Source organism: Tigriopus californicus, chromosome 10 (genome assembly GCF_007210705.1).
Source record: "Tigriopus californicus strain San Diego chromosome 10, Tcal_SD_v2.1, whole genome shotgun sequence".
NCBI lineage: Eukaryota > Metazoa > Arthropoda > Copepoda > Harpacticoida > Harpacticidae > Tigriopus > Tigriopus californicus.
The window spans coordinates 3,764,567-3,778,838 of NC_081449.1; the positions used below are offsets into that span (position 1 = coordinate 3,764,567).

Here is a 14,272-nt window from a genome sequence, read left to right on the forward strand (position 1 = left end):
AACGAATGATACTTTTCGTATTGGATGAGTTATATGATGCGCAGGGCTGACTGCACCTGTAGAACATAACTGAATGATGAACAAGGGTGTTAAAAAAGGCGCACTAACACATGTATTATGAAGCTACCCATTTCGATGCCAAATTTATGAGCAAACCTGGGTGACCGCTTCCACTTCTTGTCTTACCAGTGGTAAAAACGTAGTACTTGAATTGGGGGAAAGACAGTTGTAACAGAGTATTCGATGGACTGAGAATGATCTGCAATTTTTGAGATGTTCTGTGTCTTTATTATTAGATTGACATCATCTCCTTTTAGAACTTCAATTACAACACATAAAACGCAATTATTTTTATGCTTAGATTTTTCGAGTTCATATTCCAGTTCGGAAATTTTTTTGACGAGCAGATCAAGGTATTTGTGCTTCCACCGTTATCAAATTGAAAACCTTGAAGATATACAAAACTATGGAAAAATACACTGCATTTTCGAAAGATGGAAAAAAGCGTTGCAATTTTGGGAAAAAAAAAAAAAAAAGACCGATTTTTTTTCCGCCCAATTTTTGGCGTGAGCGTCAACCAGCATTTAGACCCTGATGCGCCCACAGTCTTTGCCACTGTGGGCAACAACCGGGTCACTGTCTACGAGGCCATGGATAACGGTGACAACAAGTTGATGCAGTGTTACGCGGACCCAGATGCCGATGAGAATTTCTACACTTGTGCCTGGTCTTGGGATCCGGAAACGGGCAAACCCATTCTGGCAGCTGCGGGGGCCCGTGGAATCGTCCGTGTATTCAGCCCGGCCACGATGAGTTGCATCAAGCATTACGTGGGTCACGGGCAATGTATTAACGAGCTCAAATTCCACCCGAAAGATCCTAACTTGTTACTTTCGGTATCGAAAGATCACAATCTCCGATTATGGAACGTCAAAACAGACCATTGCATCGCCATCTTTGGCGGGGTTGAAGGTCACCGTGACGAGGTTCTCAGTGCGGACTTTGATGCCACGGGTAATTATATCATGAGTTGCGGCATGGACCACTCCCTTAAGTTGTGGAAGTTCAACACGGAGAATCTTCAGAACGCTTGCCAAGGCTCGTACAACCACAACATCATGAAGAGTAAGAAAGCCTTCGCCACGGAATTGTGCCACTTCCCGGACTTCTCCACCCGAGATATCCATCGGAATTATGTGGATTGCTGCAAGTGGTTCGGCAAGTTCATCCTGTCCAAATCGTGTGAGAATGCCATTGTTTGCTGGAAGCCAGGGCCTTTGGGTAAAAGCCTCGAGGATATCAAGATGGGCGACAACAAGGTGAGCCTGATCCACAAGTTGGACTACAAAGACTGTGAGATCTGGTTCGTCCGCTTCAGCATGGACGCCAAGCAAAATATCCTAGCTTTGGGCAATCAAATTGGGAAGACCTACGTCTGGGATTTGGACGTGGATGATCCAGCCGATGTGAAGTACAATGTTCTCAGCCACGCCAAATGTACATCGGCCATCCGACAAACCAGCCTAAGCAGAGAGGGACACGTACTTATTTGTGTTTGCGACGACGGAACCATTTGGCGATGGGATCGAAAACCATGAGAAACCATGAGACTCAAGCCTCAGTTCAAAGTTACACTTATTAAATTCATATCCAAGTACTTTGCATTATTGATCTCTGACAAATCTAAGCATTGATACATTCCCTTTCAAAATTTACTTTAAAGCAAGGAATCAGGGTGAGCATACCCTAGGGTAGGAGGAGTCTATCTTTGGATGTCATTGTTAAGCGCCGGCAAATGGGATTGAATCCTCCAAGTGCTCTTTTTCATCGTCTTCGTCCAAAACCAGAGGCTTGAGAGCTTAAGTCCCGGCCACGATCACCACCACAAAGATCCAAACCATCCAGTAGTAAATGGCTCCGAAAAACCAGATATTTGTATGGTAGGCCATGAGGAGGAAAGCCACTCGCGTCATGATGCAACCATCGGCAGGAGCATGAATGTTGTTGCAGCGTTGCATGATTTCAGTCGTCACGTTTCCAATAGTGTTATTGACTCGATAATACTGGGATCCGTAAGTCGTGTAATCCGGCACCACTGAAAACATGACCACATTTAAGGCCAGGAGGACAAAGATGAGACTCATGCACATCAGCACCAAGGCTTGAGGTTTGGTCTGACCGGACTTGATCTTGTACACTGTGAACCAACACATCCGAATGCCAATGTTTTTTGATCCCGGACATGGAGCAGAAGATGAAGAACAAGATCATCCCTGAGGACATGATGTGGTCTAACGGGAATATGTCTTGAGCGTACACCAAGATCGTGTCCATCGGATTGGGAAGGGAACCATTTCTCAACGAACAGCCTTGCCAGATCCCTTGGAAATACAAAACCTTCTCAAAACTTATCAGAACAACGGGGTGAATATCATTAATCCAAGCAAGGCAAAGAACACCCTCAAGGGCACTTGGAATGGCCTCGGACAATTGTGGACCTGTTTAATAGATTTGCGTGCATTTTGGTCCAAGTCATGGCAAGTGTGGCTGAGTAGACGCACTGGTTGCTCCAACCGCTCCAAATAGGATTTTTCGTACGGCGGCATATTCTCATTATTGTCCTCGTACCTGCCTTTGATCTCCTGGACCTTTTGCTCCAGTTCTTGCAGGGTCTTCACTGTATTTCTACCTCGATTGGCTTGACTTTGGCCTCTAATCATGCCAAATGGCGGGAAAGAATGGCATGAGCCTTGCAGAAGATTCAGAAAAAAAGTCTTTGTCAGTATTCTTTCTAACTCACGTTATCGTGTTGCAGCTTGGCCTGTGTAATATTATGGACTATCTATGTCTCCTTTATCTTGCTCAGGTGCTGTTGAAAATGAACTTTTGCTTACTCAGAACCTGACGAATGACACGCTCATGAAACAGTTGATACATCAAGAAGTTAACTCTTTAGACTAGATGCCGACATTATCCAACCATGTTCAAAGTATTTCTGGAAAAAACTCAATCTTTTGAACGCTACCTAATCATTTATGTTTTTAAATGTCTCCATGCACTTTGTCCTAACCTGGGAATGAAGTATAACGTTAGTGACAGAAGAGGCATCACGTGTGAAATCAAATTTAAGTTCAACCCATCAGATAAAAAGTTTGTGAAGACCTTAAAATCCTGCTTTGTACTAAACCGAGCACCAACCCTTTATAATCTGCTACCATGCTCACTTCGACGATTCTATTTACTAGATGATCCATTGTTAAGTTTTAAGCGACATTTAGATCGTTTTTTATCAACCATTCCAGACCAGCCTTTCGTTCAAGGGTGCCCTAGAGCGGCAAATTNGTTTTCCAGAGGAACCATTGCCTGACACCAAACACCCACTTCTGGGGGCGATTTGGAAGGAGGGAGGAAGTGACTGCTGCTTTGGAGAGTCAAAAGAGCAAAGTACATGGGAGAGACGGATTCTCTCCCTATCACTTGAAACTGATGAGGCATCAACTCTCTGCTCCCTTTTCTCGCATTTAGTGTCACCTCAAACGGTGTGCTCCAAGGGAATCCAACGGGCCCGCTTCTTTTCAATATATTCTGGAGTGACCTCACCCGACAAGTAAGGAGTGGTAAAGGTGCAGACAACCATTCCATATATCATGTAATAAGTGGATGACCTGTGTCTAGCTGCCAGCTCCCTTGAACACCTACAAGCCCTTCTCCAATACATTATAGCCAATTGCTTCAATAATGGTTTTCAGGTGAACACAAATAAGACCAGGTGGGCGATGTTTCATCGAGATCAGCTGCCAACTTGCTCGTTATAATATGCTCTAGGGGAAAAGTGGGTCAACAAGTTTGTACCTTCGCAAGAAACTATGTAGCCAAATCTCGTTCTCTGCCCATGAAAAGATGGTTGCGACTAATTTACCTTGTTTGAACAGTTTCCCCAAATTGCAGAGGCCAATCTGATCCGGTTGATACCATCATGGTTTTGGAGGAGCAAACCAATATTCTCTCTCACATGAAGCCCAAAATACTGAACCTAAGTTTGCCGAAGTGTGCTTGATTCGGATCGCAGAGATCACTGTAACATCCAAGATTATCTCTTAAATACAGAGGTATGGCTACCCATCTCATCGAACACTTGGGGCATTTGCGAAGTTGTAGTGACAAATTATGATATGGTAGACGTCATTTACCTGGACTTTACAAAGGCCTTCAATAAGGTGGACCATGGCTTACTTTTGCAAAGGCTTGATAACCTGGACATCCCCAAGAGGGTCTTCAGATTGATCAAATTGTGACTCGGGGGGAACAGAGGGTCAAAGTGGGCCAAAATCCAGTTAAGATCACTTCAGGCACACCACAGGGCACAAAACTTGGGCCAATACATTTTATGCTATACTACATCTCACCTTTACTTGGCCTGATGAAGAATTGTACAATCTCGTCTTATGCTGATGGCCCCAAGCCTTTCATTGGTAGAAATAGTCAAGATTACTCCCTTTTCCAAGAGGATCTTATACCATATACAAATGGTTCGACAAGAGCAATATGAAACTAAATGGATCCAAATTCAAGATCATGTCCTATGGCTCATCAACATTCTCTCATTCTCCAGTCAAAGACCTTGGTGTCATACTTCAGGATTGAAATAATGGTAGATAATGAGTGAAAAATATATATAAAAAATATGATTTTTTGTAATGCGGCATATTCTCATTATTGTCCTTGTACTGGCCTTTTTTCTCCTGGATCTTTTGCTCCAGTTCTTGCAGGGTCTTTTTCACTGTATTTCTGCCCCAATTGACTTGACTTTGGCTTCTAATCATGCCAAATGGCGGGCAAGAATGGCATGATTCTTGAAGAAGATTCAGAAAAAAATTCCTTTGTCAGTATTACTTCTAACTCAGGTTATCATGTTGCAGCTTGGCCTGTGTAGAGACCCTGGTCAGAGACGCGCGAGGTTTGACAAGTGGCTCCACTTCGAAAAAGTAAGCAATCGGATGAACTTAAAAGTTTCCAAACAGATTTCGAACTGATGCGCTTTGTAAGAAAGAGTACTGTCATGACAAGCACCAGTGAATATTTTTTCAAGGACACTGCAAAATTTTACTCAAAGACAAGCTGATGCATGGATACAGCATTTTAGATTATCAAAAATAGTTATGTTANCCAGTTGCTCAGGCCATTTCATGTATGTATGTATGTATTTTTGGGGTGTATCCAGTGGTTTTTGGTTAAACGAGCATGAGAAAATATGGATTTTAAGGTTTAACTTAATAGGAGATAAATAGATATGGATGTAAAAAGTGTGGGTAGCCCCGCAATCCTCTTAAGCCATAGGGCTTGTTTTCAAGAGGTGGAATTGCATCTGAATCGGCAAAGTTCACAGTGGTATTTTATGGTCTAATGCAGTGAACACTTCACCAGAAGGCATTGGTTTGAGCAGTTGGAGCGATTCCTCCTCCCTCGAACGTATCTGTCAGGCCCAGTGCATTAACTAGCAAAACATCAGGATGAGCTCAGATTACGTGCGTTTACAAGAGAAACAGTTCTGAACTGTGCATGTTATTGAATTATGAGGACGTGATGATTTCTATCAAACCTTTGATCCATTGTTTGATTGAGTCTTTATTCGTCACCTTTTTAAAATCGTTTGCTTGGCCAAATTCATTCCAGGTCTTGGGGATGGTATAGTGGGGTAGTTTCTGAAACCAGCTTAGACGGTAAAGTGGTAGTGAAAGGTAAATCTCACCATTCCTTTTAATTCTCTTTGAATATGAGTTTACAATGGAAGGGATTCTATCTTTTGTGCAAAGTAACATACACTTTAGTTGTTTTAATCTGTCCACATCATGGACCTTCAGTCTTCAAACGTTTAAAAATTTTACTAGAGTGTTCAGACCTCCTAGCTGACACAACCCAGCGAATTGCTCTCTTTTGTGTGGTCACAAGATGTTGTATTGAAGATGACTTGCCGAAATACTCAATTCCGTACTCCAAGCGACAGTGGATTATTGAGTTGTATAAAAGCTGTCTCATTTGTATGGGTAATGCTTGTTTGGCTGAAAAGAATGTATAGAGACTATTTCGTACCGTTTTATTCAGTTCCGAAATGTGAACTTTCCAGTTCAATTTATCGTCAATGTAGAGTCCAAGAAATTTGACAGCCTTTTCAGCGTGTTTTGACCCAACCTGTTGGACTTTTATTTTGTTCACGTTAATATTGAGATTGACAGGCATATTGTTGGGACTAAAAAATATCAACTTTGTTTTCTCCAGGTTTACGGTGAGCTTGTGTGGGTAATGCTTGTTTGGCTAAAAAGAATGTATAGAGACTATTTCGTACCGTTTTATTCAGTTCCGAAATGTGAACTTTCCAGTTCAATTCATCGTCAATGTAGAGTCCAAGAAATTTGACTGCCTTTTCAGCGTGTTTTGACCCAACCTGTTGGACTTTTATTTTGTTCACGTTAATATTGAGATTGACAGGCATGTTGTTGNAAAAGTTTCCAAACAGATTTCGAACTGATGCGCTTTGTAAGAAAGAGTACTGTCATGACAAGCACCAGTGAATATTTTTTCAAGGACACTGCAAAATTTTACTCAAAGACAAGCTGATGCATGGATACAGCATTTTAGATTATCAAAAATAGTTATGTTACTTTCTAAATGATTTCTGAACCCATTTTTAAATAAGATTAGATTGCAAACATATTTCATTCTATTATTCAAATCAACATTATGGCTTGTGAACTTTCTGAGTCTCTCAAGAAACAAGTCCCTTATACTTAACAATTTGATTTGTTTAATATGGTTGTACTTTCTTTTTTTTTTAAGTGCTTTAGTCCAAATTGACACTGGCAACATGCAAGAAATCAGCGTGACAGCTATATTTTATTGAGAAATACTGTACTGATGCAATTCTAATGGCAAAAGACACTTTAATGCTGTAGAATATGTTGGTTGAACCTAAGAAGAATCAGATTTGTCATAAATCATTCAAAGCTTTGCCTTCTTATGCCATGCAAACACGTTATGTCTTTTTGGAAGTGACTGACTCCCTGTTGAGAAAATTTCCAAACAAGGCCCATGTTCATTGACAATTGGCAGCCAATCAGATCGCTCGAATTTGATGACGTATACTCAACCTCGCGGGTCTCTGCATCCAGGGTCCCTAGGCCTGTGTAATATTATGGACTATCTATGTCTCCTTTATTTTGCTCGGGTGCTGATGAAAATGAGCTTTTGCTTACTCAGAACCTGACGAATGACATCCTCATGAAACAGTTGATACATTAAGAAGTTAACCCTTAAGACTAGATGCCGACATTATCCAACCATGTTCAAAGTATTTCTGGAGAAAAATCAATCTATCTAAAATGGCCCTTCAAATTTCAATCAAATATAATGATCATAATACAATATTGAATTTTGTATTGTCCTGTTTTTACGCTTTTTAGTTTCAGAATCTCTTTGCACTGTGAAGCTTAAATCATTGATGATCATTCATCACAAAGTATGCTTCTCTTCTGTGGAGTTAGACATTGCCCAGTTGCTCAGGCCATTTCATGGAGAGGTAGAGAGTGATCCAGATGAATTGGGGGAATAACCCTCCGGATGGACTCTTTGAACTGATAATTTGTCGGATTCAGAACCATTGCTCACTCATGCAGCGGAGACAGGATTCTCGGAATCCGCAGGGACATCTGCAATTTCATCCACCTCTTGTTCTGCCTTATTTTGAACCTCTTCAGCTTTTTTGTGGGCCTCTTTTAGAATATCCTCAGCCTCAGTCTTGGCAAGAGACAAAATCTCTGTGGCTTTCAGTTTCCCTTGGGCCTTTCTTTCTTCTACTTTTTTGGCGTATATTGCCTTTGTTGATGTGATGTTGGCCTCATAAGCTTCTTCCGCGACTTTCATGGCCTCCTCATATCTCACCTTGCACTTGATCAACTCTTGGTGCTCCTCCTCCTTCAATACCTTGATTTTATTGGCCAAATGCAGATACTCAGCCATGGTAACTAGCGCTTTGTGATGACTGCCCGTTGAGCAACAATTCTGCACCAGTGTTGCCACATAACCTAATGCAGCGTTGCCAGATTTCCATTGCCGTTGGTAAAAGTAGCCATTTGGAGGCCATTTGACAGTAAAAAGTAGCCACTTAGAGGGCAGTATTGTTCAGTAATTTTTATCAGTAATGGAAACATGTTCAATAGCAGTTTCATGGGATAGTATACGTTTTATAATGCAACTTTATTCATTTCTTGCATTTTGAAGACGTGCAAAGCCAAGCTTATAAAAGTTTTGGATGCATATCTTCTGATGAAAACTGAGACAACCTACCCCAAAGAACAAATTACTGTATTTCCAATAACAAATGAATGTTTTTTAACACCGCATTAAGAGCCAATATTCAAACTCAAACTCAACCCTCTGCGGAAAACTAAGTCAGATTCATTTAGTAGCATTACCAAGAGGCTAATTGGAAATAAGTGTCACTGAACACCTTTAACATGTTAATTGGTTCAGAACTTCTTGACTTTACTGAAAATATATGTGACCATAAGATACGCAAAAAGCGAATGGCTGTTAGTCCACTTCACAAGGACAAGTTAAGATTTTGCGAAAAGTCAGTTCTAAGAGAAAAAAAATAGATGTTCATTCATCCATACATGTCATTATTTTTTTTTTGTTTTTTTCATGGGGTCTTCTAACCGCTACATGGAATTATTAAAATGAAAAGCTATGTTTCGTCCATTTATTACCTTTTAATCTTTATATGATATTTGGTCTACCAACAAGTTGGCAGGCCAAGGTAGTCCAAGAATGTAGGGTTGATCTGGAATGTTATATAAAAAATTGCCTAAGTCTGACTTCAAAGATGCAACTGGATCAACAAGCCCTACATATTCCCTTTGATTATTAGAGGGAAGCAAATTAAACAATGAAGGAGCCCAAGAAAAGACTTCTTGCAGGTCCCAAGGGTCTACATGTTGGTATTGTTGACTTAGAATTCCAAGAACTTCCTCGGGGTTAGGGAGCCTTTTGAGTTTGGTCTCCTTGCCTTCAAAAAAATGTGCAAGACAGCCGGCGACCTGGCTGGAGTCCTTGACCTCTTGGCCACCTTGGTCCTCAAGAACAATTTGACCTGGCTGTCCTAATCTCTTGTTTATGATTGACCAGACACCACGCCCTCTATTCCTCTCTATAGCAGATGCCATTTGATCTGACTTTGCCTTACGGCACTTGTAGACAATATGTTCCTGAGCTTCTTTTTCGCTTGACCAAACGCACATTTCATCTGGCTGGCAAGTAGAGAGAGCTCTGCAGTGTACCATTCATTCCTCCTTGAACCTGATATGGTGACTTCTTGAGTGGCCTCTGAATGGACTGCTTTGCACCAAGTATCATACTTCTTTGCAAGTAGGAGTTCTTGCTTGGATCAAGTGTTTGGTTCTGAGAGCATTGAAGTTGTCCAGGTTAGGGCTAGTCCAGACCATTGAACATAGCGACAAATCCATGTTGGATCATAAGCCTTATTTTAAAGATTCCCAGATGGCGCAACCAATACAATTCTTCAGAGCCTCAAACGTTGAATAGGGTCGCATTGGATAAATGCCTTGAATCTCTTGGATCATGGAAAGAGGAGGAGATGACTCCACAAAATCTTACCAGGATCATGACTACAAATAAGGAGATAATGAAGCCAAAGAAGAAGAACTACTGCAAACCTTGGTATTCAGTTGAATTATGAGCCAAGATCTGAAGTCCCACACATAACGTGGAGACTGCGAGCCGGGGAGGCTTTGGACAGGGGGTACAATTTTGCAATGTTTGCATACCACAAGAGCCTCAGAAACGCCGAATTTCAATATAAGCTTCAAGTAACCCACTCATTCATTGATTGTTTGGTACGGGCACATGAGCGTGTTATACCAGAAGACCACAGACAAAAGCATCAAATCAATGATTTTGCTAATGGAACATTGCCAACAACAGCTTTGCAAGGTACCATGCAAAGCCATGGATTTTCCAGAGGAACCATTGCCTGACACCAAACACCCACTTCTGGGGGCGATTTGGAAGGAGGGAGGAAGTGACTGCTGCCTTGGAGAGTCAAAAGAGCAAAGCACATGGGAGAGACGGATTCTCTCCCTGTCACTTGAAACTGATGAGGCACCAACTCTTTGCTCCCTTTTCTCGCATTTAGTGCCACCTCAAATGGTGTTCTCCAAGGGAATCCAATGGGCCCTCTTCTTTTCAATATATTCCGGAGCGACCTCACCTGACAAGTAGTGAGTGGCAAAGGTGCAGACAACCATTCCATATATCATGTAAGCGGATGACCTGTATCTAGCTGCCAGCTCCCTTGAACACCTACAAGCCCTTCTGCAAAACATTGAAGCCTATTACTTCAATAATGGACTTCAGGTGAACACAAATAAGACCAGGTGGGCAATGTTTCATCGTGGTCGGCTGCCAACTTGCTCGTTATAATATGCTCTAGGGGAACAGCGGGTTAACGAGTTTGTATACCTTGGCAAGAAATTATCTAGCCAAATCTTGTTCTCCGCCCATGAAAAAATGGTTGCAACCAAGACGCAGACTAGGATTGGGTTCCTGTTTCCAACGTTAGAACTGAAAAGGATGCCACTCAGGTTGATCCTGCTGGTGTTGCAATGTTTTGTGCTCCCAAAATTTGAATATGGTTTGCCAGTCTGGCTGAGTGGGTCAGTGTCAAGCACTGCTTGGGCTGGAATTAATACCACTCTCACATATACTCTCAAGTATTGAAAAAGATATATGGGAGTACCATATGGCATTAATAACGCCATCACGTACTTCTTAACTGGAACTAAGCCATTAGGCCATACTCACAAACTATTTGGGATCAATCAGAGAATTTGGAGAACTAGGTGGTGTCTAATTTACCTTGTTTGAACAGTTTCCCCAAATTGCAGAGGCCGATCTGATCCGGTTGATACCATCATGGTTTTGGAGGAGCAAACCAATATTCTCTCTCATATGAAGCCCGAAATACCGAACTGAAGTTTGCCGAAGCGTGCTTGATTTAGATCGCAGAGATCACTGTAACATCCAAGATTATCTCTTAAATACAAAGGCATGGCTACCCATCTCATCGAACACTTGGGGCATTTGCGAAGTTGTAGTGACAAATCATGATATGGTAGACGTCATTTACCTGGACTTTACAAAGGCCTTCGATAAGGTGGACCATGGCTTACTTTTGCAAAGGCTTGATAACCTGGACATCCCAAAGAGGATCTTCAGATTGATAAAATTGTTACTCGCGGGAACAGAGGGTCAAAGTGGGCCAAAACCCAGTTAAGATCACTTCAGGCACACTACAGGGCACAAAATTCGGGCCAATACATTTTATGCTATACTACATCTCACCTTTACTTGGCCTGGTGAAGAATTGTACGATATCGTCTTATGCTGATGGCCCCAAGTCTTTCATTGGTAGAAATAGCCAAGATTACTCCCTTTTCCAAGAGGATCTTATACCATATACAAATGGTTCGACGAGAGCAATATAAAACTAAATGGATCCAAATTCAAGATCATGTCCTATGGCTCATCGACATTCTCTCATTCTCCAGTCAAAGACCTTGGTGTCATACTTCAGGATTGAAATAACGGTAGATAATGAGTGAAACCTATGTATTATAAACGAAACTTTGATTTTTGTTGGTTGTACTAAGGATGATGGAAAATTCAATATTCTCCTCAGCGAGAAGGTAACTAAAGTTGCTCAGATGGCAGGCTGAGCCTTACGCACCTTCAAGGCTAGGGATAGGCTAGCTATGGTTACCATCTACCAATCTATTATATAACCTAGCGCAATCATAAAGCCAGAATTTTTAAAATATATTTTCAAGCAGAAATTAGGCAAAATATCAATTTCCCGTCACACTTGGGTAGGTCCTTTTTCGTCTTAACCCTTTTCTGGTTAACGACGTTTACGACAACGGAACCATTGGGCCATGGGATAGAAAACTATGAGATTCAACCATCATTTCAAAGTTACACGTGTTTAATTCATATCAAGTATTTTGCATTATTGATCTCTGACAAATCTAAGCATTGATATATTCCCATTAAGAATTCATGTTAAAGCAAGGAATCAGGATAGTTTACCGCCAGGGTAGGAGGAGTTCATCCTTGAATGTCCATGTTAAGCGGCGGCAAATGGGTTTGAATCCTCCAAGAGCTCTTCTTCATCGTCTTGCTCCAAAACCAGAGGCTTGCGAGCTTGATATAGGCTGTAACAAGCCCCGGCCACGATCACCACCACAAAGATCCAAACCATCCAGTAGTAAATGGCTCCGAAAAACCAGATATTTGTATGGTAGGCCATGAGGAGGAAAGCCACTCGCGTCATGATGCAACCATCGGCAGGAGAATGAATGTTGTTGCAGCGTTGCATGATTTCAGTCGTCACGTTTCCAATAGTGTTATTGACTCGATAATACTGGGATCCGTAAGTCGTGTAATCCGGCACCACTGAAAACATGACCACATTTAAGGCCAAGAGGACAAAGATGAGACTCATGCACATCAGCACCAAGGCTTGAGGTTTGGTCTGACCGGACTTGATCTTGTACACTGTGAACCAACACATCCGAATGCCAATGTTTTTGATCCCGGACATGGAGCAGAAGATGAAGAACAAGATCATCCCTGAGTACATGATGTAGTCTAACGGGAATATGTCTTGAGCGTACACCAAGATCGTGTCCACCGGATTGGGAAGGGAACCATTTCTCAACGAATAGCCTTGCCAGATCCCTTGGGAGTACAGAGCCTTCTCGACACTTGTCAGAACCAAGGAGATAAATATCATTAATCCAAGTAAGGCAAAGAACACCCCGAAGAGCACTTGGAATGGCCTCAGACAATTGTGGATCCGGTTAATGAACTTGCGGGCATTTTGGTCCAAATCATGGCGAGTGCGGCTGAGTAGACGCACTTGTTGCTCCAACCGCTCCAAATAGGATTTTTCGTATGGCGGCATATTCTCATTATTGTCCTCATACCTGCTTTTGATCTCCTGGATCTTTTGCTCCAATTCTTGCAGGGTCTTGTTCACTGTATCTCTGGCACGATTGGCTTGGCTTCTGCTTCTAATCATGCCAAACGGCAGCGAAGACATGCCATAAGCCGTGTAGAAGATCAAGAAAAACATGCCAATCACGTTCAGCACGTTCAAGAGGAACACCATCAGGTTCTCTCCGTGTTGAACCTCGAACTCTTCGGTGAGGATTCTGTCCATCTCCTGAATGTATGTCGAGTTTGGATTCGGCCCTGGTCCCTTATATGGCAAAAAGATCCCAATGACGATCAGAACGGCAAAGATCGCCAAGCAAATCAATTCATATTTTAGAGCTCGACAGAGTTGAGTCGAAAATGGTTCGTACTCCATTGGTTGGTCGGATTCGCCAATGCTCCTGCCGCAATTCAGGAAAAACACCAAAGGCAGGAGGAAAAAGGCCATGACCAGAACGATCCCATAGAATCCGTAATAAGTGAAGAGCATGGACCGTTCAAGGCCCATTCGAACGGATTCGTCTTGAGCCCAAGTCTTGAACGTCCCATTGGATTCCTTCATATAGGAAACCAGGAACACATCCACCGGAACCAAGGCCGACGAGACCAAAGTGATGGTGAGGGCTAGCACGGAAAAGAACGTGGCCGATTTTGATCTCTCATTCACCAAGACCGAGCGGAACCACATGATGTAGGTGGTGGAAAAGAGCAGGGACAGAAGGAACACCACGATGAATGGAATCCATCCTGTTGCCCAAACACTATGTGGAACCATATTTGCGACCACAATAAAGTATTTTCCTTTTTTAAACAATTCAATCACATCACATCAGTCATGGAGTTCTGTTGCACTTATGGTAAACGTTTCTACGCCATATCTCTACCTCGATCTTTAGAAGCAAGTACGGGCAGTACTCGTGCGATACTTAGTACACAGGGTCCTTTGTCAGTTTACACTATGTGTGTGCGAGCGAAGAGAAGAGAGAATCTTCCATGCGAGGAGCGCACTCGCGTTGCCAAAGACGGCAGTTTGGCAAACCCAATGACCTGGCACGCCGGCCACATCCTAATTGGGTTTAAAACTCCATGCCCTTCACCACCATGTGCATGATGATGACGATGGTGGCGTCCAGGCATGGGAGATACGTGTTATCGTTGTATTTTGATGATAATCTAGACTAGTTTACGACTTGGATGACGACCT

At 42.3% G+C, this 14,272-nt stretch overlaps 2 protein-coding genes across 2 annotated transcripts; one reads left to right on the forward strand and one right to left on the reverse strand.

The window, feature by feature from the left end:
- Nucleotides 1–494: 494 nt before the first annotated feature.
- Nucleotides 495–1,700, forward strand: LOC131889261 (polycomb protein eed-B-like). The gene has a single exon (XM_059238332.1). The coding sequence runs from the start codon at nucleotides 495–497 to the stop codon at nucleotides 1,596–1,598; it is 1,104 nt and encodes a 367-aa protein (XP_059094315.1). The 3' UTR covers nucleotides 1,599–1,700.
- Nucleotides 1,701–12,037: 10,337 nt separating this feature from the next.
- On the reverse strand, nucleotides 12,038–14,272 carry LOC131888118 (probable lysosomal cobalamin transporter). The gene has a single exon (XM_059236904.1). The coding sequence runs from the start codon at nucleotides 13,841–13,843 to the stop codon at nucleotides 12,197–12,199; it is 1,647 nt and encodes a 548-aa protein (XP_059092887.1). The 5' UTR covers nucleotides 13,844–14,272; the 3' UTR covers nucleotides 12,038–12,196.

What these genes read in the sequence shown, in the direction of transcription:
- LOC131889261 (XM_059238332.1), top strand. Translation starts at nt 495, where the DNA reads ATGGAAAAAAGCGTTGCAATTTTGGGAAAAAAAAAAAAAAAAGACCGA.
- LOC131888118 (XM_059236904.1), bottom strand. Translation starts at nt 13,843, where the DNA reads ATGGTTCCACATAGTGTTTGGGCAACAGGATGGATTCCATTCATCGTG.